This window comes from Protopterus annectens, chromosome 10.part0 (assembly GCF_019279795.1).
Source record: "Protopterus annectens isolate FY-2018-M chromosome 10.part0, PAN1.0, whole genome shotgun sequence".
NCBI lineage: Eukaryota > Metazoa > Chordata > Ceratodontiformes > Protopteridae > Protopterus > Protopterus annectens.
The window spans coordinates 952,304,888-952,331,519 of NC_056744.1; the positions used below are offsets into that span (position 1 = coordinate 952,304,888).

At 36.4% G+C, this 26,632-nt stretch overlaps 1 protein-coding gene across 7 annotated transcripts in view; it reads right to left on the minus strand.

Moving 5' to 3' along the window:
* COL11A1 (collagen type XI alpha 1 chain) overlaps positions 1-26,632 on the minus strand; it is a 625,054-nt gene that overhangs the window by 206,090 nt on the left and 392,332 nt on the right. For all 7 annotated transcript variants that reach the window (XM_044085726.1, XM_044085723.1, XM_044085729.1 and 4 more), the window contains 7 exons: positions 22,832-22,885; positions 18,945-18,998; positions 10,800-10,844; positions 10,398-10,451; positions 10,259-10,303; positions 3,125-3,178; positions 2,263-2,316 (listed from right to left, as the gene is read on the minus strand). In XM_044085726.1, the coding sequence (XP_043941661.1) occupies positions 2,263-2,316; positions 3,125-3,178; positions 10,259-10,303; positions 10,398-10,451; positions 10,800-10,844; positions 18,945-18,998; positions 22,832-22,885 (360 nt within the window). The remainder of the gene's footprint in view (positions 1-2,262; positions 2,317-3,124; positions 3,179-10,258; positions 10,304-10,397; positions 10,452-10,799; positions 10,845-18,944; positions 18,999-22,831; positions 22,886-26,632) is intronic.

Sequence of the window (26,632 nt, forward strand, 5' to 3'; positions counted from 1 at the left end):
GCATTTCTTCATCCCACTTAAAGTTTTACCAACATGGCATGCCAATTATTTTGGTAATGCATATCCTATTTTGGTGATAGTTTACTTCCCATTTTACTTTCTAAAAGCATCTTGCAGCACAGTTTTGTTCCTATTAGACAATGGCTCTCATATTTAGTATCACATCTGGTATGCAATTGTTACATGATACAGCTGATAAATGTTATGTTACATTGTAAGCATTCTGTATCCTTTGTTAATTTACTTCTGCATTTAATGACTTGGATTTTCCAATGAAGTTTTACTTGTTTGTTAAAACAAAAACAGATAGATGTTGGCATTTATCATTAATTGGACCAATGCAGTTTTAACTGGGTAGATCTTACAGCATCACTCCTGGAAGCCTAAATAGTCAGTTTTAAAGTTAGCAACCCTACAACAAAAGTTCACTGTATCTCTGCTGGATTCAAATTACAGTCCTTGGAAATTTTGTACAGGGAAAGAAACATTGTTTCTGTCATGTTTTTTGTTTTTTCATAGAAGCAGCTTTTTCACAGGATTCATAGAAGAATGGGGAAGGACAGAACCCATAACAGGGAGACGGGAATGGTGTAGATAATGCCAGCAGCTACAGAGACTTTGCACCAATGATCTGCCATTAATACATATTTTAGTTGGGTTTGTGTAGTTCAGTCAAGAGCAGTTTATCTGAATTCCTTTTTTGGGGTAAATGGAACGTAAAGATAAGTTCTGATAAACTATTACCGAGTAAAAGCTGTTTCCAGTAAGATACAGAGGAGATTGGGTCCAGTATTAGTACTACAACCATGTTAAATTTCAGATATTTTAAGGTTGTCATTTTTTTATTATTATTGTTATGTCTAGACTAGAAATGTTGTCTGTATTTTACATATAGTGTTCATTTTGTTTCATCAGTGGAACACTGGAAGTGTAGCATGGGATATTTCTTATATTCCTACTGACACACATGGGAGTGAGGGGATATTTCATATTTAACGCATGCCAGATTCATTGTATCTTGTTTAGTGGTCATGACTTTGTTGATTTTGTTTCATTATCATGAATCCTTTTGTGACTGCTACTGAATCTACCAGCCACTGTCATGCAGATAAAGCAATACAGTGAGTACTCAACATTTTAAGCAGAGCAAATGTATCAATCAAAGCTTTTTCATAGCAGCATCAACACTATCAGCACTGCAGCACTTACAATTATTTATTTTCTACAGCATCACAAACAACAAATGCAAAATGTTTAATTCTTTTCATTGTGTCAATTTTACTTTCAAACAACAGTTGTTTATCAATCTTACTGATACAAGAGATATTTGAGTGCAGTACATATTATAAGTAGGGATGCATTGTGGGCATTTAGTTTTTATGCACAAGATAATTATTATGGTCTGGCATGCAATATGCAATTATCATTACCATGCTGGTTCAATATGTTCAAGGACTTGGAAGCACTTGTACTATTCTGTGCTTGTTTTCTGAATTTCATTAATGCCTCTAAACTCTCATTTGTGACTCATCATAAAGCAATCATTATGTTCTGTTCTCCTAGGAAAAAGGGGCAGATTATAACTCAGTCCATCCATTTTTGTGCATACTCCTTAGATATTTTGAAATTGGGCTATAGCACAGATGAAATTGGAGTTGAATTACCTTTGCATTTAAAAGTTTATATGATCTTCTATGAACCTCAAGTGCATTTGAGTGTATGGTAAGTGGTCACTGTGAATTGTTCATTTATAGATCACTCAGATGGCAGCACCGAAGCTAATGTGCATGCATGTGTTTATGTGGTAATGAAACACGTTTTCCACAGTGTAGGCAGCACCTTTGTGTGGATTTGATTTCCTGAAGCCTCCTACTAATAGTATGTTAGAATGTAAAAGCAAATGATGCTCTGAAAACGAATAGATGAGTTAGTTCATTCCAGAAATATCAGAGTTAACAAATGGCTAATGCTTTCATTCACATGGAGCTTCCTCAAGTCAGGATTTCTGAAATTGTTTGCTTTTTCACTGGATTTTTTATTGAAGTTAGAATATGTTAGCAAATGTCAGTCCCTCATTCTTTTTCAACTGCCCCTTCTGATTTAGTGAGATATACACATTTTCTGACTTACAGAACATATACAGTAACAAGTATCTGTTAAAACATCGGTATCAGAACTATGCATAATTTTGTTATTTATTCTGTGATTCAGATCTCAAAACATAATAACATGACCTATAACCCACAAATCAAGCATACTTACTGTTTCACCTCTTTGCCCTGGGTGTCCAGGCAATCCATCTTTACCAGGTGGACCCTGAAAAAAAATGACATCTATTATAATTTGTCAGCATTTGTGCATATGACAACCTCAGTCTTCCATATGAGGCCTTTTCCATGTATATATTTGTTTATACACACAGACATAATCACACACACACACACACACACACACACACACACACACACACACACACACACACACACACACACACACACACACACACTCACACACACACTCAAAAGCATGAATGTTTTACTTCATTATCCAGTTCAAGGGTTTAGAATAATGTAACAATGAGAGGAAAATATAATAGTTTTTTCTACTCAACAGGACACTAAAACAAAAAACAAAGAGATTCCTCTTTTCTACTACAACTAGTAATAATAATAATAATAATAATAATAATAATAATAATAATAATAATAATAATAATAATAATAATCATCTTAATGTGTTGCTGTGTCTGGGTTGTGTTAGACCTGGGCATAATCACAACATAAGTATCAGTTAAGCTCTGACCAAACACACATGCACACATAGGCATGCACACACAACCACACGGAATCTCTCTCTCTCTCACACACACATACACACACACACACACACACACACACACACACACACACACACACACACACACACACACATGCACACACATAAAACACACATGTACAAAGGTGTATGCACATATTCATGTCTGTCTATAAGCACATGCATTCAGACATAAAGACAAAGTTGACATGAGGTGTTTAAATATCTCTGCATATGAAATATAGCTTCCAAAGCAGAGAGATCTGTAATAGTTCATGTCAAATACAGTATGCAAGCAAAAGATACTTACTGGGGGGCCTTTTGGTCCTGGAAATCCAACGGGTCCCTGTGGCCCTTGAGGTCCCTGAAATGCATGACATAATCAATTAACAGCCTGTTAAAAGTAATTATGCATTTAAAACTCTAAGACAGAGAATAGCTGGGAGAATATGCTATTTAAGCAATTTCACTGCTTAAGCTGTTAATAGTAATTGGTTAATTTCAACTGCACATTTGTTTTACTGACTACCAGTAAATGAAACTGGAACAGAAGTGAAGAAAGATAGTGCATGCATTGCTCTAATACATCTAACCAGTTATTTCTAATCTTGGTGGCATCTATATAGAACTGCTATGATAGCTAGAAACTAGAATACTGGCAAATCACATATCATTTATGGCCCATGTGACCATGCCTAGACGTCATCATCTGCTTTTTTGTTACTGTAGACTGTCAGTATGTCATATGTACTGCTCTGGCTCTGATGACTGAAATCTTTGACATAACATTGAGGTTTATGGCCAAGGCACTGAAACCTAGTGATCTCATTTCACTTGTTACGCAGTCATAACTAGTCATTTTGCATCAAAGAACAGGTAGGTGTGTCATTTGTGACAGACAAAAGGGAAATATGCTTTACTTTTTTGCCAAGATTAAGAAAATTTAATGTGAAGCATATTAGAAAGGAAGAAGCTAAACTAATGTACAGAGCCAAACATATTTCTTTTTTGCACATCATTTTAACCAAAGTCAGAAATGGGATATAAATAAACTTCTTTCCAAATGTGTTAAAAAACAACTTTATTTGGAATGTTAATTTTAACACAGATATGACCATAGTTTGAAGATTATAAGAAAAGATAACTAAAGTTTTAAAGCTAACGAGAACTGCAAAAACGGTCAATATCTTTTTTCCATGTAATATTTACTGGCTGGTAATGTTAACAACACTAAAATAATGACAAGACATACTGTAGAATTTCCTAGGAATAAATTTGGTTTTATTCTGGATAGTGCTTGGTTTGTATAACTATGTACAGTATGTGTGTTAATCTTCCTTTCAATTGCAAACTCTTTGCACAAACATTTACAATAAATAAACAGTAAACTTTACAATGTCAACAGCAAAGTACATTGTTTTAAAACCATATGAAGTGGGAGCACATTAATTAACAGATTTTGGATAACAGCTCAGGGGTGTCTTGCATCTAAGCCATAGGGCTGCCTAATTTCATAATTGTCTCCAGAAAAGGGACAAAATGAGCAGAAAATTGAAAAAAGTACATTCAGAGGCTGAAACATGCATTCTGTAGTTGGTAAGGTTTGACTTTATTGGCCTGAATGTACCCATAAAGACTTAAAAACTAAAAAGAAAAGTAAAAAAATGTCTGTCCTTAAGGGGTCATATGCATACATTTTCCATGGGCATCTACTACAGGAGGTTTGAAATATTATACATTGAAGACTCTTGCTTGGCTAGCTCTTTTATGCAGTGGATAAAAAGGTCACACATACAAATTTTTCAGTAAAAATTGCAGGAAAAAACTAGCCAAGCTAGACTGTGTAATACCTTAAACCTCCCCTAGTGAAAGTTCATGAGATATATGCAAATGACCCTTTAAGGAAACACCAGTGTTTTGCCTACATGGCTTCTGAATAGCAATGCTTTATTGACTGAATCTCCCTATAAAGATTTAAAAAATAAAAAGTTATTGGTATTCTAAAGCCATGTAGCTGAAACTAGTATGTCCTTAAGGGGTCATTTGCACATTTCACATGGGTCTCCACTCAAGAAGGCTTAAGGTATTACACAATAAAGCATCTAGCCTGGGTAATTCCAGCTCCAACCAACTTCTCTGTTATCACTTAGTGTATGTCAGGTAGGATATGACATAGTAATGGCAATATGAAATCCTAATCTGCTTATCAGGTGTGTATCATAGCCTATTACTAAGTTTTTACTTTTTAAATATGTTAATGGAGTGTTCACTTTTCAGCTATGATGTATGGGCACAAGTACAAAGGTAAATATAAAAAGAGAGACAGAAACAAAGAGAGAGAGGTTACATTTTTACAGTTAAGCGTTCAGGTATTATTTCTTAGAATTGGAAAAATGAAAGAACCCAGAGTTAATACATGTTAAGAAAAAATGCAGCATCAGTGCAGACAGTAACTGCTAAACAGGACGAATCTTAAGACCATTGATGTGTGAGGTAGAAACCTCAACCAACAAAGGCACTGTAAAATAGGCTTTATATTTCTTATCTGAGCTGTATTGTAAATGCATGCATTTTTTATTGCAGTGGAAGCCATATTGAGATGGACTAAAACGCAAGCATGGATTGAAGGATGCTGTAGCCATGCTTAAGTACACTGCTGCATCAATGAAGATAAATAAATTGTAGGAAGGGAGCTAGAAAAATACAGGGATTCAGAACTCACGTATCCCACCCTCGTTCTGATGCTGGGAAAGAAATGTATATTTATACATATTTTGACATTTAAGTGGACTGTACACAATGGACAGGAATATTACATGTCCAAGACAAAGTAACTACAGAGCTAAGCATGTGTAACTACAGAGTTGTGTCAATGGCATGTCAGCAGATCAAATGGTGTTGCAAGTTAACCAAGTGGCACATCCATTTAGTAAACTTTGCTACCCACTCTATTTGGAGCATATTTAATAACAAATTGCTTTGATCTAATTGTAAAAATGTAATTACTTCATTAAGGAGATACAAATGTGCCTTGTGCTACTGGAGATGCATGCATGTAGGTAAATTAACTTCAGCAAAAGTACATATTTAATTCAGTTACTTGGTCATCCATGTTGCTTAAAACATATTTAAACACAAAGATACTGAAAACTATAACTGCTTTATTCCATCAGACCTGGTTGATCATGAATTGTTAAACATTTCTATAACATCATCAGAAAGTAAACTTAAACACTTTTCTGTTTTCCATTTCTTCTCCTTTCCAGCCACTGTTCTATTTGAATGACACCTAATTTTGCTTTCTGTTCTCTGCAGAGGACTTTGAATTTCCACATGGAAAGACTTCTGAGACTGATACAATTACCTCTGGTCCCAGTGCAGATGACTTTTAGAAAGAAAGTTGTTAGTGTTGTGTGACAATCAGAACACTGTGCAGATGCCAGGGCTTGAATGATATATCCCAGGGCTATAGAGTATGCAGACATTCAGCAATAGTGCCCTGAAAAAAAGAACTAGTGCACATAATTATGTGCAGCTGAGTCATTACTAAGAATGCTTTCATCAATCACTAGTACTTAGCTTCAATGGGAAGTGGACAAACACTGGGTTCTGTCTCCATGACAACAGAAATATTTCCTTGGCAGGCCTAATTCTCTACCTCTTGGTGAATCACTGAGTACTGTTTTAAGAAGTACTCATGCTAATATGTTACTTGGCCAGATATATAATAAAATATTTCACTACACTGACTGTATGTGCAGAAATAACAGGTTTCACTGAAAATGAAAAGGTTTGAACTTGCATCATGGCTTACAAATCAGCCTTTCACAGGCGGTGCAATAACTCATATATGCATTGCTCTAAAGTATGTTTCTTCTGAGTGGTGCCTCAAACTAAGTGAAGGTTATATCAATAGCAGAAATGTAATGCCCAGTTTCATTTCAATCATATAGTGAGAAAAGGTGGCATATCTATACTAATGATCTGAAATATGTATTTTATAAAATGAATTACAATTTCCTAAAGTAAACTATAATGGAGATGACTAGTACAACAGAAGGACCAATAATGTTGTAATAGTTGTAAAAACTTAAGATTTTGCAATCTGAGAATCTATGTTTTCTGGAAGGTTAGCGGTGATATTACCTTTAAGAATATACTCTTCAAAAGGGTTTCTTGTAATACAAAATTTAATAAAATGTTCTTGAACTATCAAGTTGAGCAACATTCTAATTCCTAAACCATGCCAGATAAGCAGTGAAACACAAACATCCGTAAGTGACACCTGCTGAAGCAATGCCTCAACATTTCAAAACTTTTAAGGAAAATGCATTACATGCAAAAAGTCTAAGCACAAATATATTGTGTCATCAAGGAGAAAACTGCTTTAATATTCTGCAACATTCATCTATCAGATCAGAATCCTTCTATTCAAATTTCCAGTGTCAGCTACACTATCTAATTTCTAATCAAAATTCCATTTTAATTATTGCTACTGTCTATAATATATACAGCAAACTCTTCATCAACCGGCACCTATGGGAATTGGTAGATACCAGATAACTTGTTTCTGGTTGCTTGAGAGTTACTATTAAAAACAGATCTAACTAATACTGCACCAAATACTATTTGTTTGGTTTGACTTGTTCTTGGGTTGTAGAGACAGGGAATTTATTCCTATCTTCCTTTTCAAAACTCTAAAACTCTAAAAATGTAAGGTATGTTTCTGCGGGGGGGGGGGCAGAAAGTGCAACACATGAAAATTGTACTGCATTTCTTTGATTTTTTTTTTTTGCTTGCTTGAGAGTTCTGGTTGCTTGAGTTCCCGTTAACTGAGAGTTTACTGTGTGTATGTATGTGTATATATATATATATATATATATATATATATATATATATATATATATATATATATATATATATATATGGGTTACCGTTAGAACATCAAATGTTTGAAACATCGACAAGCAGAAACCCGGTTCCAAAACATCAACACCCGACAACGTAATTGGTCAACCTTTAAAGTTTCAACATGCAATTTGAAATGTAGGAGCGCTGAGGATCTGAAGTTTCAGAGGAGAAATAGTGTGTCTGGGAACTGTTGAGTACAATCAATGAACACTGATTCGGAGCAATTTATGCAAGCAAGCACAATGACTGATGTGGATTTACCAGGACCGTATATATAATACCTTGAACAGAGCTGGAATGAAAAGAGGTACTGGTGTTGTAAAGAGAACTTCACCGCTCGTTGTATGGGTGGAGCGGTATCTAAAACAGTTAGTACTGGTGACGAACTGCTGAAATCGACACCACATCAGCATAGTGGTGACCCTAGTGAGATAGAAAGATACAGGGTGTGTAGTGAAGTTAAAGTTAGGGCGCAGTTTAGTAGAGGTATGCCCTGTGTTGTAGTGGAGGACAGTTTAGCATCAACATCTTTAGATGTGGTACACAACATACCACGTAGAAAAGCACTTTTGCAATGTATTGCAAGGGTATGGTGCAAGTATCACCTCACACCTGGAAGTAGGGAGCTCAATTTATTAAATCTAGATGTGAGCAGCCATAACCTGAAAGACGGGTCATTTGTTGCTAAACGGATCACTGATAGTAGAGGAAACACTGTGGTGTATGCATTTAGTATTATAAATAATTTGTATGATCTAAGTAAGGCTTCCATCTGGATGATGGATGGGATGTATTTCCACAGGGTTCTTATTTGCAGACAATTGTACAGTATTCACAGCCTATTAAAGCTAGGCTCATATAGTAAGGTTGTACCTCTATTCTATGCACTGATGAGTGCTAAATCTTAGAAATGCTACAACTACTTGTGGAATGCGTCATTTGCGTTACTGGCTGAAAATGGTTTTGTCAAAAGTGTGAAGTTTATACTATGCGACTTTGAAATCACAGCTCTTAAAAGTGTTTGCTTAAACTTTGACGATGTGCAGTCCAAAGGCTGCTTATTTCACTTTGGACAAAATGTCTGGCAAAAGATTCAGCATGTGGGTTTGAGTGCATTGTACAACACTAGCATGCAATTTCAGTTATGTATAAAGTCTTTGGTAGCATTATCTTTCCTGCCTGAGGATCAGGTTTTGCAAATATTTAATAAACTAAAGGAGATAGTGCCAGATGAGGGCAGTAAGTTAGTGAGGTACTTTTCTGACTACTATACCAATGATAGGCTCCGTAAGTTTAGCACTGGTACCTCCAGTACTGTGTGGTTTCCTCCACTGTTACCAATCAAGTTTTGGAACGTGTCTGAGTTGAACGATCTATTCCTACCCTAGATGCAGAACTCGGTGGAAGCCTGGCACAGGCAGTTAAAATGCCTGGTAGGTCCTAGAATGACTGATTTAGATGTACTCATTCGGGTACTGTGTAGGGAACAGGATCATATAGATGAATTGCATGTGCACATGGTTAGTGGAGTTCCCCCCATCTCCAAAGAAGAGAAGACTAATTGAGAGACATGAGAGATTTCAACAAATATTGTGCAATAGGGAAGAGTACACCCCACTGGACTTTGTTACCAGAATTGCCCCATTTTCAGTTGTATGTACTCACAGCAAATGTAATTTTGTGTTCTGGATGAGCAGAGGACGTACTGCTGAACGGTGTTAATTGTATATTTCTAACATCGGGTTTACAAAAGAACTATATTTTGTTTGGTTTTCAGTTGCAAACAACGATGTGTTGTTTGAATTTGAGCTGTCATTTGTTCCGTTCTGTTTGCAAACACCGCGGTGTGTTAGTTTATTTCATGCTTATGTTGACAGGTTACTTGGACCATTCACTGCAGATTAGCATTTTGGATGTGTTGGTGTTTCCACTGTCGGCTATTTGGGTGTCAAAGATTTGTATGTCGATATTTTGATTTATTGGGGAAGAGATGTGTAGATGTTTTGGACCTGGGTTTCCATTTGTCAATGTTTCAAACGTTCGATGTTCTAACGGTAACCCATATATGTACACATCTATATCCTTGAAGCACAAAATATTAATCCCAAAAGATCAAAACTCACATTGATGCAAAAAAAGCTAAAGAAAATTAAAACATGTTTTATTTAGGAGGACAAGGTCCCCTGCAACCTCTATATACCATGCTATTTATAAATACCAATGCTGAGACTTGACAACAGCAGGGAAAGGGAAAATTGTCATGCCGCATAGTTCTGTGACTTCCTAGAAAAAGATTTCAACCATGTGAGATTTTGATCTCACAAGCCAGAAGAATACATTTGACATTCTGAATGGTCAGTGTAATGAATGGATCTCATATATACATATATGCATCTATCTATCTATATATATCTATATCTATATATATATATATATATATATATATATATATATATAGATATATAGATATAGATATAGATATATATAGATATATATGTATAGACATAAAATCTTGCACTAAATATCGACTTACCCTTTCTCCGGGTGGGCCAGGAGGACCATCATTTCCAGAAGTACCCTAGAAGGCAAAAGGAAGTGTAATGAATTAAAATCAAAACATTTTTAACAATTTTGGAAAAGTAATGTTTGATTGTGAAAGTTTGAAAAAGTACCTTCGGACCAGGTTTTCCAGTGGGACCTCTAGGACCTCTTCCACCACGAGGACCCTAATGAGTTTCATAAAAAAGTAGCATGGACAAGGTTTAGCTCCTATTGTAATGCAATAAATGCAGTTTGCAATGTTAGTGATATGCCATTTAATTAAAGCAGACACATCTATAATGACTGCATGAATGTAAGGAAAACTGAAATGTTATGCATATTAGTGTGGAAAAGGTCTTCATGAAGCAGTTTTAGACACAAGCTACTGAAACACATACATTCATGCATTTTTTCTATATATAAAGTGTTCGTATGCTACTATTTTATCATGCAGACATAAATCAAATAAGCATGTTACAGTTACATATTAAATTCGCTCTTGCATGCCATAGTAATATAAGACTAGTACATACTGTTGGACCTCTCTGTCCTCTTGGACCTGGTTTCCCAGCCAAACCCTGTCAAAAACACATCCTAGTGAGTATCCACACTCATCGATATAAAAGAATGAATATGCTATTGAATAAATATGTAAGGAAGTACAGCAAGCTCTTTTGTTACATAGTAATAATCATGTTGGATGGCCTCCTAGTCATCACTGATTACTGAGATAATGTAGGTAATACCTTAAATTACACAGCAAAATAGCTGGAAATGCTTTACTACAGCTCTTAGATTCTGAAAGTACAACAAATTCCTTTGCTACAGATCTGCAAACTTTTCCAGATCCAATATTGTCACAGTCATTAAAGTGTCCATCATCTATGTCGTTATTAGACAAACATCCATGAAGAGGCCTTAGGGATTGATTCAATCTACAATAAATTCTGTTTTGCCATACATCTGTCAGTGATCAGTAAACAACTTGACTACCAGCTTGCATGTTTTGTGTGTTATGCCAAACTAAATTTATAGAATTCTGGATCCAACATTTATCTTGCAGTTTTAGCATTAAAAAAATGCACCAGAAATGTAACCAGAAAAAGGAATTTGTTGAAGTATGACAGTATACAAAACAATATATTAAAAGGTGTTGCAAAATTCAGCAATGCAATCCTCTGGCTCACAACATGCAACTACAATTAAAGTATTTATCACCAGTTATGTGAACAAAATTCTGAAAGTTACTTTTTCCAGCATCTGTATAGTTGCAACTTTTGGTGCAAAAAAAAAAAAGAAGGATGGTCTGCCTCAATGAAACAATTTCATTCTTTGGTTACTGTGTGTTAAGAGTACCAAAGCCAAAGAATTAAACATGTGCATAGGAAAAAGAAGAAATAATCAGTGTGGTGTTACAGACTAGACAGAAACATATACTTTGTTGCAGATAGTCTGGCAGGAGCACACTCATCCTGGCACAGCATAACTACAAGGTAGCAGACCATACCATATGCTCAATGCATGTAAGAACAGAGAACTATGGAAATACAATGGGTCAGAGACTGATTGCATACTGCACAAGTGGCTTTGTGTAGCAAAGTAGGGGCTTGAAATTGAGAAAACCATGTCTACTCTGTAATACAGAGATAATCTACACAGCCCCATGGAACTGTGGTGGTATGTTGGCATTGCTTATACAAATTAAAGCATCATCTGCCTATGTGCACTGCTCTGAAAGGATTGTTTGTGTAGCAGTTCAGAGATGTCTGTACTACGCAGGATCCATGCTGAGCAGTGACAAGAGGTGTAAATATACATGGCTATTAGTCACGCTGCAGCAAGTGTTCATAATAAGGGAATGGAAGCAGGATAAAGGGATTATGCTTCAAGGTCTGGCTACCAAGCCAGATGTGCAATGCTGCGCAGTGTACTTATATGAAGGCACATGCATATATACATATATATATATATATATATATAAGAAGTATGCGCGCGCATGTGTGTGTGTGTGTGTGTGTGTGTGTGTGTGTGTGAGTGTGTGTGTGTGTGTGTGTGTGTGTGTGTGTGTGTGTGTGTGTGTGTGTGTGTGTGTGTGTGTGTGTGTGTGTGTGTGTTCAAGAGAGAGAGAGAGAGAGAAAGAGAGAGAGAGTGCTATTGCTAGCCAAGATACTGTCCTGCTGTGGGAATAAATATCAGAAATGAATCAATAACAAAAAACATGGACTTAGGTTGGTGCAGCACATGACTGAAAAACAAGCTTTGTACACCTAGTGATGGTAAACAGTGTTTGACTTGTTTGCAAACTGGAAAACAAGGTACTAAAATATATACAGATTTGTAAATTAATATGTAAACCTGAAGGGTGGCAGTTAAAACCTCTACGAATTATTACATCAGGACTGGATGATAACATCTGACTTAAAGGTTCAGGTGTATAAATTTGGACAGGTAATGTTAGGAAATTAGGAAATGAAATTCTTCAGAATCTCAAACCTAGTTGACATTATCACAATATAGGAGGTCAGTATGGTTACGTTTGTTAAATATTTAACAAATTAATGTAATTTAATAAACATTAACAAGATGGTAAAGAAAAGCAAGAGGAAAAACTGTGTATCGTGTGTTGAACAGATGAAGACAGGACACTCATAGGTTGGAAAACAAAGCCATATGCCTGGGAAAGCAAAACATGGCTGGCATAAAGCAATCAAGAAGTAATAGATGGAAAAGCCAGAGTAGTTACTAATAATGTATTTATAGCAGTGCCCATAGCATGGACTTATGAGTCAGTAAGAAAGGAAAGAAGAGCTAATTCAGAATTCCGGAATGGCCGATTGTTTCATTTTTGCAGTGTTGTCTAGAATGGTAGTATCACCAGTAAGCAAACCTGTCAACCTCTTTGTGTAAGAACTCAAGACAAAGCCAGTAATGGGAGGGCAATGAACAAACATCAGGGAAGTACTGAAAATATTGTTCTTATAAATGAAGAAAGGTGTTAGAATAACAGGTTTTGCTTTAAAATTCAAAGGTCTCTCGTTATTTAGTCACAACAATCCTCAATTATTTGAATTAAACCATACATTTTACAAGGAAAAGACCAATAACATGAGGTAAAAGTCTGGACATTCTTTCAAATTCTGTTCATTAAAGAGGTTTGCCAGTAAGACTGAGAACCATTATAACCAATGGTTTCATGTTTAATATCGGGTCAGGAAAAAGGGGAAGTTCTAGTAGAAAATAAGAACAACAATAGTTTCATTTAGTTTTGACACACATACCATTGATAAAGATTAATGAATCTTTAAAAATCAATAGTTATGCCATTATAGCAAACAGATTCGAAAACAGTTTTTTAAGGCAGTAGAAGTAGTGTTTGTTTTAAGGCATACAGAAGCTAAATGTTTAGCCTGTGTGAAAAGCAGTAACAGTCAATAAGAAAATGAGTAGCTTTGACTATGTTATCAGGACACTTCATTTGGTCTAATAGTGACAACAAGTAAAAAGGGTATCATTGCCAGCGCAGAATTAGAAACTGCACTGTCAGTTATTTTCTGTCTCCTATTACAGCTTCATTCTGTTGACAGCTGTAACACAGTCAGTTGTCTCTCTGGCAATGTCACATGCAAATATTACTATTCAGGTATGTGTCTAATGCTAACTAGACATGTCCTCTCCCCTAGAAATGGCTCTGGTACCTCAAAAATGAGGTACAATGATTCAGAGAAATGCCTGACCATGCTATTTTTCTCACAAGGAGGAAAAAGGTTTACACCATCATTTGGCAGTGGGCACCCACTCACTTCTGTGGACTGGCCACAGTTTGCACTACAACTTCAAGTAGGTATTGTGGAAGCATCTATGTGTGCCTGCATGTATGAGTGAGCGATTCTTTGAGTGTAAGTGCATGGCTGTGTGTGAGTCATATGTGTGTGTGTGTGTGTGTGTGTGTGTGTGTGTGTGTGTGGGTATGTGTGTTTGTATGTATGTGTGTGTGTGTGTGTGTGTGTGTGTGTGTGTGTGTGTGTGTGTGTGTGTGTGTGTGTGTGTGTGTCTGTGTCTGTGTGTGTGTGTGTGTCGGTCCATCTGTCAGTGGTGAGAGCATGCATGAGTGAATGCTTCTTGGGAGCGTAAGCAGGTTTAAATGAGCCATTTTTTTATCTGCATGGGTGAGTGCATATGTAAATGCATGGTTGTCTGTTAATGTGTGTGTATATATATATATATATATATATATATATATATTTTTTTTTTTTATTTATTATTTATTTATTTTACATTTGTTGACCGGGCTAGTCCAACTGGATACATGTCCATTTTCAGCAGAGGCCCGGGGAGATAAGCTCTGTGCAGAGAAAAAAAAAATAGCAAAATAAAACATTTTTACAAACAATGTTGTTACAGGTTAATACATAAATTATCATAGAGGTCTAAGTACCTCCCATTTTAAAATTTGAGTACAATACTAAAAATAGGTCTAATATTATACTATAGTCTGGGAGAAATAGGTCTGGGATAAGAGGAAAATAAAACCTTTATATTTATAGAGAGTATTAGAAGTTAGGCTGGAAAAATCAAAGAGGACAGAAATACATCACAGTGCCAAAGGCAGGTACAGTGGACAAAATTACAGAGAGGGCAGCAATACTTTGCAGTGCAGTAGGCAGGTACAGTTCAGATTGCAGATAGAATACAGAAAGTCAAAATAAAAGAGGCATAAGTGTGTCTTTTATATATATTAAAGAGTTTCCACACTAAGAGTAAGCTTAGGGGATGAACAGAAGGGTAAGGAATAGCAAAAAGGTAAAGTGGCAAGAAGAAAGGTAGAGCTAGTTATAGGGAAGTAGTGGGTAGGCAGTACCTGTTATGAGTAGAAAAAGTAGAAAACTGATCAGTCAGGTTTAGTACAGGGGCATAGCCAGTGTGTTCTTAGGAAAAGTTTCAGTTTGTTTTTGAAAAGAGACGTGGAGGAAACTGAAGAAAGTTCACTGGGGAGAAGGTTCCAGGATTTTCCAACAGTGTTGCTGAAAAGAGAGTCCCCAGCCTTGTTATTAGATTTAGAGGTGTTTACAAGAAGTTTGTGTGATGGGCACAAGGATTTCAGATTCTTATAGGGATAGATGAGGTTAGTTAATATAGAAGTACTGGAAGGTTGGTAAAGAGTCTTATGGGCAATGGTTAGTTCGTGGAATTTAAGCAGATTCTGAATTTCTAGCCATCCAACCTGCTTAAGATTATAGCAGTGGTGGGTTCTGAAAGGGTTGCCAGTAGCAAACCTGGCAATGTTATTGTAGGAGATTTCCAGTTTGGTGAGGTTATTTTTAGATAAATTAGTAAATATGGGTGAGGCATAGAGGAGTGTAGAGATTAGATGGGTATAAGCAATAGTTTTTTTGACTGTTGGTGAAAGGAACGGTTTGATTCTGTAGAGAGAGCCTAGCTTTTTATTGACGTTTTTTATAGTATTGTTGATATGGGTGTCAAAGTTAAGATTGTTGTCTATGGTAATACCAAGTAGTTTAGTAGTTGGGTCAGGTGATATGGGAGTACCATTTGTGGATATTACTGAGAAATCTATTGGGACAGTCTTACGAGTAGGATTGAAAAGGAGGAGTTTTGTTTTTTTGGGGTTCAACAGAAGGCAATGTTGTGTAAACCATTGTTCTACTGTATTAAATACTTCTTGGGTAAGGGAGTGAAGTTTAGAAGTGGATGTGGCTGTACATATAAGTGTAGAATCATCAACGTACTGAACACATGTAGCTTGGGGGATTGCTAAGATGAAGATCATTGACAAATATGGAGAAAAGAAGAGGACCTAATATGGACCCTTGAGGGACGACAATGTTAATGGGCAGGTGGGTAGATAGAGTGTTGTGCCAAAGTACTGCCTGTTGTCTGTTACCTAAATAGGATTGGAACCATTTAATAGTGAGTGTATCTAGTGAGAGAGATTTGAGGATATTTATAAGTATTTGGTGATTAACCATATCAAATGCCTTGGACAGATCGATAAATAGTGCTGAGGAGAGCATATCAGCATTTTGGTTTTTGTTAATACAGTCAGTAAAGGAAAAGGGGGCAGTAGTAGTGCTTTGGGATGGTCTGAAACCATGTTGACAGCTGGAAAGTAAGTTATTTTGGATTAGGTGGTCTAGCAGTTGCTTATGGATGCATTTTTCCATTAGTTTTGCCAAAGGTGAAAGTAGGGCTATGGGACGGTAGTTGGAGAAATCAGTAGATTTTCCACCTTTATGAAGGGGGATAATATGGGAGACTTTCCAGATGCTAGGGATGTGTCCTTCACTAATGGTTCTGTTAATCAGAATGGAAATGGGATAGGCGATGGGTTTGGTTGATTTCTGTAGATATTCAGCTGGTAATTGATCTGCTGAACGAGAGCAAGGTTTAAGTTTTTGGATAAGGGAAAGAATATATGTTGTAGGGACGGGTTGGAAGAGAAAAGGAGGGGGTGGAGTTGTGTTAGAGATAGGTAAAGTGAAATTATTAGGTGATAGGTGACTGGCAAGTGATTGAATGGCTTCAATGAAAAAAGTATTAAAGGCATTGGCAGTGTGCTTTGGGTTCTCCTGGTCTGTGCCTTGTGGGTTAGGTGTAATGGATTGACCTGGGTGTAATAGTTGGTTAATACTTGCCCAGAATTTTTGTGGGTTATTATGTTTAGTTTGCTGGAACTGTAAGTAGTAGTTTCTTTTATCAGACAGTATAAGTTTCTTAGTTTCATTTCTCAGTTGTCTAAAGTTTTGATGGTCAGCAGAGTTTTTAGTCATACGCCATTTGGCCCAGTATTTATTTCTAAGGTGGAATTTTTGTTTGGTTTCTTTTGACAGCCATGGGGCAGATTTAGTTTTGATTCTAATAGAGCGGTTTGGTGCATGCTTATCTAGGATGGTGAGGAATTTGGAATTAAAGTATTTGACAGCTTCCTCCAATGGGAGGAGTCTTAAGGGAGACCAATTGCATGCTCTTAGTTCACTTTGGAAGAGATCAGGGTTAAAGTTTTTCTTGGATCTAATGGACTTGACAGTGGGTGGAATGGAGGCATTGGTTTTATGCCTGATAATGTAGGTAAGTGAGTGGTCACTAATATCATCAGGGAGGGTTCCAGATTCATATATGTGGGGATGTTTTTTTATGAGAATCCAATCCAAGGTACTTTCTTTCTTATTGGGCTTGTTTATCCTGGTAGGGGAGGTAATGATTTGAAAGAAACCAAATAGGTTAATGAGGGTGGTAGGTTGGCTGCTGCAACAGCTGTTCCAATCTGTGTTAAAATCACCTAGGATAATGGTTTCGTGGGGCAGGTTTAGTGATAGCCAGCAGAGGATATCTTCTATGGTGGTATTGTTATTGCCTGTATTGCATATATACATGTGTGTGTGTGTGTGTGTGTGTATGTGTGTGTGTATGTGTGTGTGTGTGTGTGTGTGTGTGTGTGTGTGTGTGTGTGTGTGTGTGTGTGTGTGTGTGTGTGTGTGTGTGTGTGTGTGTGTGTGTGTGTGTCTTGAAGATGAGAGGAACCTGTACAACTTTGATGCATAACCACTCAAAAGTCTGGAATAATCTCCCTACTTCTATTACTTCTGCCTCCTCCACCCAAACTTTCAAATACTCAAACTTCATCTTACTAAAAACTGGATATGTCCATGCATCACATAAATTATGCCTTCTTTAATATCTCACTTGTTCATTTGTTCTATGCTTGCTTGTTTATCCCTCTGCTTTTAATTATTGTTAATAAACTGTGGAGCTTTTCTCCCCTCTGCTGAAAATGGACCTCGATCCTGTTGGACTATCCTGGTTAACAAATGTAAAATAAAATAAAAAAATAAATAAATAAAAATAAGTCAGCGCAGGAACACAAGTGTGATTGGATCTAACAGTGCAATGCTCAACCCAGAGACACAGTAATTATCTAATGATGTATTTCATGGTGTAACTTTACCTTGTCTCAGAATCAGACATTTTTGCTGTCATACTAATTGGCACCAATGTTAACCAGGTCGCATGGCAGTGATTATCTCTCTGAATCCTAGGTAATATTAACACTGCTTTCTTAACAAACAGGAAATGTAACTTCTGTACTCTGTTTACTGCATCAGAAACTATTTTAATACTTGTATTCATGGGCATCTTAAAGATAAATCTCCATTTTATGATAGTAAAGGACAGCATTATGATTTATCTTTAATACAAAATATTTTAGATTGTTTTTTAACATTGTAACAATGTACACTAAAGTAAAAAATACTGAAGCTAGAAATGCAATTACTAGTGTATATTTCTAACATTCTACAATAGCTGATTGCTGTTACTGTAAAATGAAACAGATTTCCACATCAGCAGATAAGATTTATCAGCATGAATTCTTGTGCAAAGATGATGTTTAGTGACTATTGTGCAGTGTCCTTTCTGTCTTGTAGCTAGTACAACCCTGTTCGCTATACTAATTTTCCCTTCATTAAATAATGTGTACTGACTCTATGCTATCAGTATATCAACAGAGGATTCCTAAACATATTACAGGTGTTATGCCTTGAGCACATTTCTCTCAAACATAGTTCGAATTCCATCCAGCAATACATCTTAGTTTCTTCTAACTGTTCTGCTCATGGAAAACACAAAATTAGGCACTGCAGTCTTACTAAAAATTAACTTACTCGAGCACCCTTCTCTCCATTGGCACCTGGGAATCCAGGGAATCCAGTTGAACCCTAAGATATGGAAATAAAGAGGCATATTATGAAAAAGGGCAACTTGATTTGCAGCCTAGACTCATAACATTCTAAGCAATAATGAAAGTTTTTACCCACAACAGGCAAGACAGACTAACACAACTGATCACAAAATTACTCATGTAAAAATAAAAATGAAAAAAAAATGAAAAAGCAAAAAGGACCTTACCGCAAACATTTGCATCCTGAGTGCATTAAAATATCAACATGTTTGAACATAGTTACTTTATGTAAACAAAATAAAATTTATAAAAGTAGCTTATGAGAAACATGCACCTTTTTAAATCGTCACTTCATAAATGCAAACTATTTTAAGCTCTTTTTAAAAATATGTCTTTTTTTATCTAAATGGGGAGTGATGGCTTCTGCTGAATGATAAATGTTGCACGAAAGAAGTTCACACTCTTTGTACTGAAATTGTTTTTTTTTTTTTCTTCAAATTTCTCCAAGAAAGGCAAAGGAAAAAGGAAAATACTCATCTTTTTTCCAGAAAGGAAGTATTTCTCATTTCTCTAAATAGTGATGATTTCAGAGAAAAGTTTAATGGAGGGGATCAAAGCTCTGCACTGCTAAAGAGCCTCCTCCCTTCCCATTTGCCTTCTGTGATACTCAGAACAAGTCACATGACAAACAGTGCTTCTTGGTCATGCCTAAAAACGGGGTTGAACCTAGTGTGTTTATCTTGTAAGGAGTAGCTCCTGACATTTCCAGTACAGGGAATGCCACTCACGTAAGATATTATAAATATTCATCCACAGTCTTCACATTTTTTTCTGTATTTCATGCAGAGTATTCAAGAATCTAGGAGTATTCAAGAATCTAGGGGTATTCAAGAATCTAGGGGTGAGGAAAAAATAAAAAAGTAGCTCACTCACATGAATGAGTGATGGCTGTGGCCACATAATGGTTTATAATCTTTTTTTAGTGTTCTACTCCAGTTTTCTTTTACAGATTACTTGGAATTATTTAACATACATTTGGTGTTACAGAAATGCAAACATGAATAAAATATCTGAGGCTTCAGTAACATTCAATAGTGCCAGAAGTTGACTATTATTTATTATCAAGTCTATATACCAATTATATTACCAGATGTTAAAGTCTCTCAGAGTGATAGAGACTGGGATGTCTGCCAGGCTACTGGAGAAAGATCAAATGCCATTTTGTGGTACTTTTCAGTACGTATATTTATTTAAACTTCCAATGAGACCTCTGAAATCAGCTACATAACCAAGAGCCCTGCTTCTCAAAATGGTGTGATGACAAAATGTAAACGGATGATTTACTCAGCTGTTCACAATGAGAGTTGAAGCTGGAATTGCTTTGGATACCTCAGCTAATACAGCCTGCAAAAAAAACATTTTCTAAATGAAAACTCCATAAATCAGTAAGAGGACATATTTTTACAGTGATGCCTAACTGTAAAACCTAAAAGCAGAGTATGGCAGTTTAGATACTGATTGAGTTTCATTGGAACACTGGGAAAGGTGTTATTGGAAATGATGTCCCATATGTGTAGATAGTTACTATCTATGAAGCTGATGACCCCTACATTGGAGTATCAAAGTAAGCACAAAAGCACAAGTGGGAGAATGACAGAACAGCTCTGTCTGACTCTCTTGAGTGGATGGCGTTGGATTTTTCCTGATTTGTTGCATTCCTCATTGGAGGTCATAATCTGTAGGTCAGACATGCAAAATAAAATGAATACAGGCAGATCATGCACTAGCAAGGGTGTTTGTATGCTAGGCATGTGTTCCAGAATGGTTCTGATAGCACTACAGGATAACTGCAGGAAGCAGGTTTTAAGGGAAGACAAAATCTGAAAAGCCACCACTATTGTCAGGAAGGGGCCTCACCAAGTTGTCCTCATCTGTTTTCAGCTTTGTAGAAATTGAAAAAGGGATGTACAGCACAGCAGGTGGGGTCCCATTAAATAATTACATTAATATATGGAAAAATACATTAGCAACAATACTGTTCAGGAGTCAGGTTGCTTTGTTAAAGGTTGTAGTACATTTGTTTGCAGAAAATTGTTCCATAGGATAAACAACACAACACTAACATCTGTAATACTAATAATAACAATGCTTGCTCAAGCCTATATTTTATTTTAAAATATCTGTAAGCATTTTGGTCATTTTCACTGTTGCAATTTTAAAAATATTTTAGAATCATGATGAATTTGTTTTCCACTATGACTAGACAAAAGCAAATGCACTGAGGATCAGAATACCCAAACTGCATTCCCCAAAAAGAACTTGCTGAAAAACAGTCCCTCCACATTCCCTGAACTTATCCATATACACCGACTCTGAGGTCACACTTACTGAAAAAAGTGGGAAATTTCCCCAAGAGGGAATCCCTTCTGGCACAAGTCACCAGCACTGATCTCCTATAGAGGAAACCTGATTGTCAAGCAGTTGAAGCCTGAGAGTTCATGCTTCATCTACCTGTAGGATAGCCATGAATTTGCACAGTTTTTAAAGAAATAACAGCCATCTATTTATAAACTATGCATTCTAGACACATGCTGGTCCTATAGAAATATATAACAAATAACTGGAATAAAATGCATAAAACATAAATTTGTTTTAATCAGGAAGTGCTATTATATCAGCTATTAAGTAAATATTATATATTATTTGCATAGCAGCTTTGTCAGACTGAACTTGTAATTGTCCCTTGTCTTGATCTGTGGATGTCAACTGAATCTCAAATGTATTTTAACTACTGATTCTCACTAAATAAATAAAGGTGTATGTAAATATATAATAATGAAGAAATTCAGACTGAGAATGATTTTATACGAAAGAATTAAAAGCCTTTTCCAGAAGGGGTTGCTTTTTGTCAAGTATAAGAGGTTTAGCCAAGAACCTTCTAATTAGAGCATGTATAAATTGAATCCAGAAATCTGGATACATTCAACAAGCCAAAATAACAGCTAATCCCTAGTTACTTATTATTATTATTCTATAAAAAGTGATTTATTTGCCTGTGAAAAAAGTACAGGTTTTGACTGTAATGAGTTTGGCTATCAGTTATAAAACAGAGGCTGTGATGAACCTTACCAAAGGAGACCTGACCTGGACTGAATCATCTCGGCCCTATCTACCTTTGCTACAACTGCAAGAAAGTAAACTGTGATGTATCATGCTATAATGACAAACTGATAGATGATAAGACATTGGCCAATGATTAGCAATAAGAATGTGGAGCAGCACATACAAATCATTTGACAAGTGAATAAAATGCAAGCAAAGTCAGAAGATTCTTTTTTGAAATTCCATCATTTTGCTGGGGGGCACAACCATCCCTATGCAGTCAGCTTTGGCCCTTGCACCATGGAGATTTGATTTAATTAATTCTGTGACTATTGCCACCATGGGCAAGGGTCCCAGCCACAGCAACTTTCTTCAACAAATGTGCATTTGGACCAAATGCTTGTCATCTAGCCCTCAGCTTTCGCACATCTGGATGACAACAATATAAAATGCCTTGAAATTGTAAAAATGTCATTAAACATCTTTAAATTCAAATGGTTCATAGAAGCAAAGATCAGTTGCATTTAGTAGTAATCAGTCCTGGATGTGTTGTTATTGGTAGATCAATATATGCCTAACCATGACTTAATTCAGTTAACCAGATAAAATAGCTATGTATAACCATTGCTTTTTCTCCTAAATTCTGAAATTCAGATTCATAGTATAAAAAACAATTTGATCAAAGTAATATAACATATATCTTAAAATGATTTAATAAAAGGGGATTCATTGCAATAGTAAAAGTGAGGAGAGAGAAAATATAATTACCTTTGGACCTTGCCTTCCCGGATATCCTGGTAATCCTGGTACTCCAAGTTTTCCCTAAGTAAAAAGATAACACATGCATTGATTTCTAGACAGTCCTTAATGGCAGTCAATATTGGTTATGATATGCATATTGTTTCATCTGTTAGCGTCTAAAGCTTGAACATCTGCTGTTAAACAGTAATCTTTTGTTAAGGTATAGAACTAAAACACTACATTAAAGAAAAAGGCAACCTGCTCTTGTCACGTTCCTGTCAGAGGACTTTACAGTTCTGAGGTTCACAGGCCTACATCTTGTGCAAGCTATTTAGTTTAGAATTTCAGTTTTCTACTACAATAGATCCTTGACATACAGCTACTTTCCATATTCAGCACTATCTCTCTGACTGAATTGTTTTTCATACGTATTTCATATGTACTACTACAGCCATTTTGGATGCTCTTTTTTTCCTCTGATTTTTTTAAAATATATTCTGCATATTACAAGCAATGTGGCAGTCATGTAATCTGCATATTGTTTTGTGAAATTTAAATGTTATCCTGGCTTAAGTTAAATCTAAAATGTTTGTACTGTGCTCATTTTTCTATGTTTATTTCTACAGCTTATATTTCAGTCATGCCACTCACTGTTTTTTATTGTTGTTATTCTTACTTATAATACTGTCATGGTCCAGGCAGTGCCTGAATGGGTCCTTACAGGTCATCCCACTGCCCAAGTAATGAAACAAATAAATAAATATGCTAGAGGCTCATAGATGAATATGAGGTTAACTGCCCATCTTAATCTCAGAATCAAACCCTGTACTTAGTGCTTATAAGGTGAAGACCTTACCATTATGCCAAATGCATACCTCATAATTCTCAGTCTACATTCATCCATCCATCCATCCTCAACCCCTTTTCCCATTTTGCACATGGGGTCGGGGTGTCACTCCAGCAATGGCAATCATCTCAAACCAAGGTTTACACCACCACGTGGCTAGCCCTGCTGCAGTACTTCATTCATACCACTCACTAGCACACACACACACACACACACACACACACACACACACACACACACACACACACACACACACACACACACACACACACACACACACACACACACACACACACACACACACACACTCAGCTATGACCAAATTAGAGTGTCCAGTCTACCTACTGCATGTCTTTGGAATGTATGAGGAACAAATATGCTATTTAACTGTGGCAGCTAGTTAACACATATGTAGTTCCTTACATAAGAAGATGGCACTTATATAGCTTATAAACATGGGGAGGTAGCCTATTAAGGTACAGCCAATTACAGTTACTGAGAAATTAATTAGTCAAATGTGGAAACATTCACATTTAAGGGAGGGGGCATAGGATGCCCCAGCAGTGACACAGGTACACATGTCATCCACCAGGGTAAAGTTAGGGCCAAAACTAGAAACAGCTTTTATGACTTCCTCTATGATGACCAAGAGTTTTATCACTTGTAGGGAAATGAATGAAGGAATTAACATGTTAATTAAGGGACAGGAGGGTTAGTGGCCTGAGGTTAGAAGCAGAGAGATATGGACCCAAAAATCCTACAACACTGGACATTGAGCTGAAAACTGGCTGCAGTCTGTGTGAATGCTTCCTATGGGAACACCGCTGTCCCTTCTTCCTATGGAAATACTGCTGTCACTTCTTCCTATGAGAACACTGCTGTCCCTTCTTCCTATGGGAATACTGCTGTCACTTCTTCCTATGGAAACACCACTGTCCCTTCTTCCTATGGGAATATTGCTGTCATTTCTTCCTGTGGGAACACTGCTGTCCCTTCTTCCTATGGGAATACTGCTGTCACTTCTTCTTATGGGAACATTGCTCTCCCTTCTTCCTATGGGAATACTGCTGTCACTTTTTCCTATTGGAAAATTGCTGTCACTTCTTCCTATGGGAACATTGCTGTCTTTTCTTCCTATGGGAACATTGCTGTCAAGTCTTCCTACAGGAACATTGCTATCACATCTTCCTTTGGGAAAATTGCTGTCACTTCTTCCTGCTCAGCCTCCAGGCATTTTCCATCCCATGCCTGCACATTACAGAAAAAAATCATTCTTTGCATGATCAACAATTCCAAACCAAATGTAGATAAAATTCTCTGAAGCGATTAAAGGGTAAGTACATTGCACAGTTTCTTGGCATTAACATTCACCTTAGGGAGTCTCAGAATATTGCTGCAGAAAGATTGCAAGGTTTCTGTAAATGATATACTGATATTCTAGTATGTCAAAACCAAAGCTGTAGCTTGCATTTCTCACACTTGGTGCTGTCCTCCAACTTTAAGTTGCGTAGCCAAAAAAAAAAAAGTTCCTTTCCCCAATATGGTGCTCCCTGTACAAGGAGCAAGCCAAATTTTCCCTACCCATTTATTCTCCTGAACCCTAAGCTGGTGAGCAAAAAAAAAGTCCTTTATGATCACCCGAATCTGGTGCTTCTCGAATAACGGGCAAGCCAAAAAAATATACAGAGGGCCAGTATATCATTTACAGAAACCTTGCAATCTTTCTGCAACAATATTCTGAGACTCCCTAAGGTGAATGTTAACGCCAAGAAACTATGCAATGTACTTACCCTTTAATAGCATTGTTGGTAAGTTCTGCAGGCAGTGACACCCTATCCAGGGGACACAGAAAAGGAAGAACATGAGTTTTATTTTTGTTTCCAGCTTCTCCATTTTCCCCAACCTTGTATGACCTCAAAGTATGTATGTGCAGAGATAATGGGTATGGTGACTTGTCCCATTGTTGTGGTGTGTACCTTGCAAAAACAAATTATTTAAAAGTGTTGTGCAACATTTGGAGTGTTGCTGCTTTATATTAGATATGTTAAATATGTATAATGCATTGATTAAATGCCATGTGAGCAATCATGGTGGTGCCCTTTTCTTCAATGTACAGTATTACAGATAAGGCATAGAAGTCTTGTTTGTCAATGCAATAAAACAAAACAAAATCACTTCTTTAAACAACTTGATCACAGGTGTAATACTGTTAAAGAAACCATGGTGCATTAATGTATGGACGTGTGAAAAAAGAGTTTTCATCTTGACTGTGGTTGTAGCTGTGTTTTCTGGAGTTATACACGCTATATGTATGACTGATGAGTTCACCAATAATGATTGGACATAAGCTATAAACCTAAACAACTCTAATTACATGGCACAGCTGGGTAACTTCAAGTAAAGCTGCAGTTACTTTTACCAAGCAGCTGCCAGTGAGCTGAATCAGAGAGATAGGAAATAATCTTAGATAGGAAGTCTTGACTTTGATAGCATTTTGTTTTAGGGTGAAAAAGATGTTGCAGCATAAAATAAAACAATATGAGCATCCATTACATTTACTCCTCTAGCTATATTGACTAAAATGTCAGTGTTCTACATTATAACGTAGGTAGCAAACCATTCTCACTCTTCTTATGTGCACTAAATATCTGTTATCTAAGGGAGTCTGCCTCTCCCCATCACTCTTTTCAATATTCATTCAACATTAATAACATTTCAAAAAATGTACTAATGTGTATTAAATAAAAAAGTAATTAAATACAGAGTGAACCTTCAAAAGTAAAAAAATAAGTAATACATTTCAAATCATTTTTTACCAGTCCTACATTATAGAACCGCAGAAAAAAATGAGTGGTTAAACGGATGCTGTTCCTCTTATAAGCCAAAATAATATTTTTGATTGTACTATGAAAACTATGAAAAACTATGAAAACTGAATACACCAAGGGGTGGAATCTCTGAAAAACTTTCACCAAAAAAAA